The sequence below is a fragment of the Octopus sinensis genome, linkage group LG13, assembly GCF_006345805.1.
Source record: "Octopus sinensis linkage group LG13, ASM634580v1, whole genome shotgun sequence".
NCBI lineage: Eukaryota > Metazoa > Mollusca > Cephalopoda > Octopoda > Octopodidae > Octopus > Octopus sinensis.
The window spans coordinates 68,175,501-68,182,027 of NC_043009.1; the positions used below are offsets into that span (position 1 = coordinate 68,175,501).

Here is a 6,527-nt window from a genome sequence, read left to right on the forward strand (position 1 = left end):
GCAGAAAGCAATATTATGATGATCTTTCTAAGTGTTTTACACAAATTCGAAACTGCATCCGCTGCATTCCGTACTAGGGTCTTTTTGAAAATGTACACTTCTGCTTGTAAAGTACACCTGTGCTGATTTTGTCACTTTCGTAGAATCTCTGCGTTGCCAGTTGTGTTATTTCGCTGAGTTATGCCTGTCTGTTGAGCCGCGTGGTTAGTGTTGTGTCTTTCAGTATTGGAGAGCCATTATATAGAGCAGTCACGAGCAAACAGTGGCCCGCAGAATTGGAACAAGAAATTGCTTTGAAATTTGTTTGGTAGTGCGGCCCACCTGATGGCGATTCGCTTCTCGAAAATATGTTGTACAAATCTGATGTCGAGCATGTTCCATGTGAATTGCATTATAAAGGGTGTTCAAAAAGTCTCTCCGCAGTGAATTTTTTTCATCCTGACTCTCCAAGATGTATTTCAAAACATGTTTAGAAGAGTCAACTCATGAATTGAAAATGAAGGTCGACACTTTCAACACCTCTTATCAAGTTTCTTTAAAGTCTCGTAAAGTCTAATATATTCTTTTGTAGTCTTATAAATATTTAATTTGCAATAAAAATACGCTTTGAACACCCGGTATTAGCGGATGGTAAGCATCGTTAATTTATGGCATAAAAGACGCACAGGCATGTTAACCAAACATTGTTTTCAGCAGCACATAATCAAGGAAAATAGATTTTAGTTGAATGAGGTACTAAATGTTTAAAGCAATGTGGTGACGAGTTCGCACGCCGGGCGACATGTTTGGAGAAATTTCGTCCATTTTTATGTTCTCGGTTCAAATCCCATAAGGTCGAATTTACCTTTCATCATTTCGGGGCCGATAGAAATAGTACCAGTTGAGCACTGGTGTTGATGTAAATGATTTAGCCCCTTTCCCTACACTGCTAGATTTGTATCAAATTTTGAACCCAAAATTTAAAGCAAACTAGCAGTACATTATCAAACATTACAAAAGATTCTTTTACACGCTTTCCTCTGTGGTTTCCGATTTGTTGTTGGTTGGAATGTGTTTAAGCGTATTTATTGGAAATGGATCAATTAGCACTGATCTGAACGCCACCAGTACATTGTAATGATAATTCCTTTCACACTATAGGTAATGATAACAATATTCAAGTGAATATTATTATTATGGATCAGGCAGCAGAAATCCGGTGAATGAAAACTGGCCGATAGAAATAATCGACAGGGACAAACTGAGCTTATGGGAGACCCAACGATGCATTTACGAACAACGGCGATTTTTAAGCGATTTTGTGGGAAAACAGTATCTTATATGCCATACAATGCGATGTTGTTGTTGTTATTATTATTATTATTATTACTTTTTTTTTCTTCTTTCAAATTTGCTTCCGTTTCTTGCCGAGTGTCTTCCCGACTCCTAGGGCAAAGAAACTCATAGTATACATTGGTAGGCCATTAAACCAAACTCAATAGTTATTATTATTATTATTATTATTATTATTATTATTATTATTATTATTATTATGCAGTTTAAGAAACCTTCAATATAACTTATGATATTGATGGTATTATTCTGTTATTGCTGTCTGTTGTACATTTGGTTTCACACGTTATTGCCTCGTATTGTTGTTGTCATTCTACTGACTATAGCTTTGATATCTTTTCAGAGTCCCAAAGATACAGATATAGGAATAACAAATGTAAGTAAAACACACACGCTCTACAAACTATTGTCATTTCATCATTCTACACGAGTACAAAAAAAAACGGGCTTAGAGTTATGCTTATATTGAGGACGATCCGCATCGATCAAGATAAGTTGACAAGCTCTCTAGCTGTGACATTGCCTGGTGTGCCTCGTTTTAAAAGTGTGGGATTTAATTTGATGAGGATTAGCTACAATATAAGACAAGCATCTGTGTAGATACTCCTTCCTTGCCTTCATATGTCACAGCTGACCGAGTAACCGTAGCTTTTGAAACGATCGTTGTTTTCTAACATTGGACAAGTCGCTCAAGTTTCGCAACTCCATCTGACAGCATGGAACAATACGCTTCAATCACTGAAGACTGAGTTATTTTCAAAGAGTTTTTTGCTGTCGTTGACTTCGTAGTTAATGGTTCTGCTACTCTCTTTATACCTTCCGCTTAACTCTGACCAAAGGTATTCAAACCATGATCCCATCGGGTATTTTTCAGATAGTACATCTACAACTACATGATCCTCTTTGTAGGGTGTGATCTTACAGAGATCTCCCTGCTATTTCTAGCCCGTTTTCAGATTCATAGAATGGATATTACTTGGAAAGAAAGTCCTCTCAAAGCAATACAACTAATCAAGCAGTGAACGCTATATTTGATAAGAAAATATCGAGCGACAACGACTTGTGTCTATCACACTTGTGTGAGTTGAGTCACGACCGATTCTTTGTTCAAGTTCAATATATGGATCGACATCTCAAAACTGTTTCCTTTCAACTGTTTTCCTCTAATGTCTTCGCTATCTTCTGAACCAAACATTTAATTACAATCTTCATTTTATTTCAAGAATAAGTCGTTTTAGCCTGAAAAGCGTAAGATTGTTATCCGGAAATCGTTCAGAATAGATTCATTTTGTAACTGTTTATATTCCAGCCATTCCTATTCTAATCCACGCTAGAGCTGCGTTGATAAAACTCGAAATTACATTCGTTCCAGCAGTGCTTCAAATGATCGTCTCATTTTGCAGACAGATTCCACCTTATACAGGCCAACTAACAAAACAAACATCAATTATAGAGAATTGTTATTCTTGTCGTTTAGCTGTTGTTGTTCTTTTGACTCAGGTTAGCATTGAACGGGAAGTTACGTAACGCTTTGCATCTCAAGCGTGATCCACTCTCTCAATTATGACGCAGCACCGTATTATTTTATGCATCCTTTCCTTAAGGCTGTAGCCGAGCTGGAAGGCCATTTGGCTTCTATTTCTTGAATGCTGACTGATTTTGAACAGGTTCTCTAGTGTTGTTCACTACAGACATGTTTCATTCTTAAATGTTATTATTTTTATTTTCGTGTTGGTCAGCGCCAGGTCAATTTTGATTCAGCAGACCAGTGATCAAATGCGTTCTGTCCCCGTCCCATCTTTTCCCCCTGGGCCATATTACCGTTGAGTACTTCTTGGTTGTTTAAGGGTTACGAAGTGATTTAAGGGAGGATCGCTAGTTCAGAATCTTCCTGGTTAGCTTTTCGTCCAGAAGCCAAAGCTTTCTGGGCTTTTATAGACGATTATAAACAATACAAGAATCTCATTAGGAATCACTAATTTCTGAGCCGGTTGTCCCGGATCTTATCATGCTTCCCATTTTAATTAGTTTGGTGATTAATAAACACGTATTTAATAAGGTTGCTAGATGAGGTCACAAAGCCTACAACCCATTATAAAACCAAGAAATTCTTCCCTCTCTTTGCTGGAGAGTGACAGTTGGGAGAGAGCTTTTGCCTGACGTATTTAAGATAAACGGTTATCTGTCTCCGTCCTTGATTGGTTCTTGACCTCAATTCTGCTCTATAGATATTGTTACATTTTCTATCGGGAACATACGTTCCCCTCGACTATTACTAAACTCCTTCACTAAACGTCTTCATTTATGTAACCTGTCTCTGTAACGTGCCCTTCTTTGGGGCTGTCATGGCAAATAAAAGATATCGTTACTGTAGCATTTACGGTAAAGACGGCAATATGGCTGAATAGTTAGCACGCCGGAGTAAATGCTTAGTAGCATTTTGTCTGTCTACGTTTCGAGTTCAAATTTCACAGAAGTCGACTTCACCTTACTTCATTTCTGGGTCGATAAAAAAATAATAAGTAACATTTGAGGCCTGAGGGTCGATGTCACTGACTTGTTCCCTTTCTCAAAATTTCAGGACTTATACCTATAGTTGAAGGGATTATTTCAATTATCAATTCATACGCTCCGCATTTTAACAGTTTTGGCAATAAAATAATCGATAATATAGAAATATATATTTGTTGCCGTTGATGTTGCATTTTGTTATTTTGATTGTACTTAGCTCTGGAACAGCAGATACAGGCACTCCAAAAAGGGGGATATAATCTTCCCCTTCGGACACAGTTTATCTATAACTAGATTAACAATGATTTATTTTTAAGACGGTATAACGTGATTCATATCATATCATTTATATCTATATTAAACGTGTCTCGCTGATGGAGCGACTCTGCAAATGCTCGCTCTTCGATGAATTATAAATCAGAGTTAAGCAATTCACTGAAGGGATCACAAATACAACACATTAAATGTAATATGTTTCTCGTTGTGATTTTACTGAAGTTTTATTGAAGTGGACGTGCTTTTATTTTTCAGGTGCAAGAAGGTGCGTCGGACAATCCTTACACATTGGACAACGACAACGTCACCTTAGATGTCACTGTACCAAACCCTATAGCCAAACAAAGAGCGAAACGAGTCGACGTCATATCACGTGTTGTCTTCCCGACACTCTTCGCAATTTTCCTCATTCCTTACTGGTCCATCTATTTGCGTTAGAAGACGATCGCATTGACGCCAATGACATTCTTCTTACTCTTATTGTTACTCTTGATATTATAACTATTACCACCTACATTATTATTGTTATTGTAATAATGGACAATAATAATAACAACAACAATAATACTAATAATGATTACTATTGTTATTATTATTATCATTATTATTATTATTATTATTATTATTATTATCATTATTATTATTACTATTATTATTACTACTACCACTATCACTACTACTACTACTTCTACTACTATAATTATAATTATAATTATTATTATTATTATTTAATTGTTATAAATTGTTTTCGTTCAAGGTGATAGAATAAATACACCATTAATTCAGTCTGAGTATGTTTTTCACGTATATACATATACATACATGCACACACACACACACACACACACACACATATATATATATATATATACACCTGAATTTAAAAACGTACGTAATATATATTTATAAATACATAATATATGTTTCATATATATAAAAATATATATTGATACATATGTATATTTATGTATATATATAATTTATAAATCTATATCTAGATATAATCATATATCATATTTATATACATATATATTTTAATATGTATAGTATATATATATTATATATATATATATATATATATATATATATATATATACGGACAATATAGCTGTATATTCATGTACTTACCAGAATAAATATATAAATATTTAAAAATTCCAACGTTACAATTTTTAGAATGAAAAGATTAAACAATAAATAGTATACTAGACTCTATAACGAAGTGCAATACGATTATAATAAACGGTAATCTTGCAGAAACAGCGCAAACAAGAAGAGCAAACAACAAATAATAAGTATACAACACAGAAAACACATATAAATACAGTAATTAATTACAATTGTCATTCAAACTGTCATATTTCTCTCCACTATTAATACTTATGCTTACGTCTTTTCCTGCGACTCTTTCTCTCTCTCACTCTCTCTCTCTCTCTCTCTCTCTCTTCGCCTTCCCTCCCCACCCCCACTGTCTGTTGCATCGCGTTAGAGTTTTAAACCCTTTTGTACTTTATCCTTAATGAAACCCCATGTAAGTACGTATGCCTTAAAACGAATGAATATGAAAACGTCATTTTGTGGTTGGTGTTTTAGGAATCTTCACACTTTCACTAAAACCCGCTTATCCTACGCAGAAGCAACAATTACTGACTCTACAATAGCAGCAATTACGATATATATATATAATATTATATAATATATATATATATATATATATATATATATATATATATATATATATACATATATATTATATATATATATCATCTATATATATATATATATATATATATATACATCAGATTCCTCAGCAGTACTTATTGTCATCATTCTTAAAATTGCTTTAAAATGACGACATTGTAGAATATACACAGGTACATAGGCCACATACCCACACCCACAATATTTATATATATACGTGTGTGTGAATGTGCGTGTATAGATGTATGCTTATAGATCTATATTATATATATATATATATATATATATATATATATATATTATATATATATATATATATTACCTATATATATTAATATTCTATAGATGGTTAGCTGTACTGCGATTTAAGATTTACTTGCATGGCATATGAACCGAATTTACGAATCCCTGTACAATCATACACATTGAAAGAGATGAAAAATGCAAGCAGAATAATTCGCGTTTCCTTTCAAGTTTCCTTTCACTGGGTTCAGAGGTAGAAAGATCGTGTTTTGTGAATAGATTTTTAAAAACTTCTACTGAAATGGTTTATAAATTTACATGCGTTTCACAAACACTATTATTGTAACACCAGGGAAACATTATAAAGTGAGCACATTATTAATTCTTGACAGACTGGAAACCTATGAAATTAATTTTTAAAATATATAGTGGACATCAGTATTAGGTTTGTTGATAACATTACA

General features: G+C 33.8%; 1 protein-coding gene across 1 annotated transcript in view; it reads left to right on the plus strand.

Annotated features, from left to right (window-relative positions):
• Positions 1-4,716, plus strand: part of LOC115218578 (glycine receptor subunit alphaZ1) — a 208,054-nt gene extending 203,338 nt beyond the window's left edge. The window contains exons 10-11 of the mRNA XM_036508505.1: positions 1,676-1,708; positions 4,375-4,716. Coding sequence (XP_036364398.1) covers positions 1,676-1,708; positions 4,375-4,557 — 216 coding nt within the window. The 3' untranslated portion in view covers positions 4,558-4,716. The remainder of the gene's footprint in view (positions 1-1,675; positions 1,709-4,374) is intronic.
• The last annotated feature ends 1,811 nt before the right edge of the window (positions 4,717-6,527 follow it).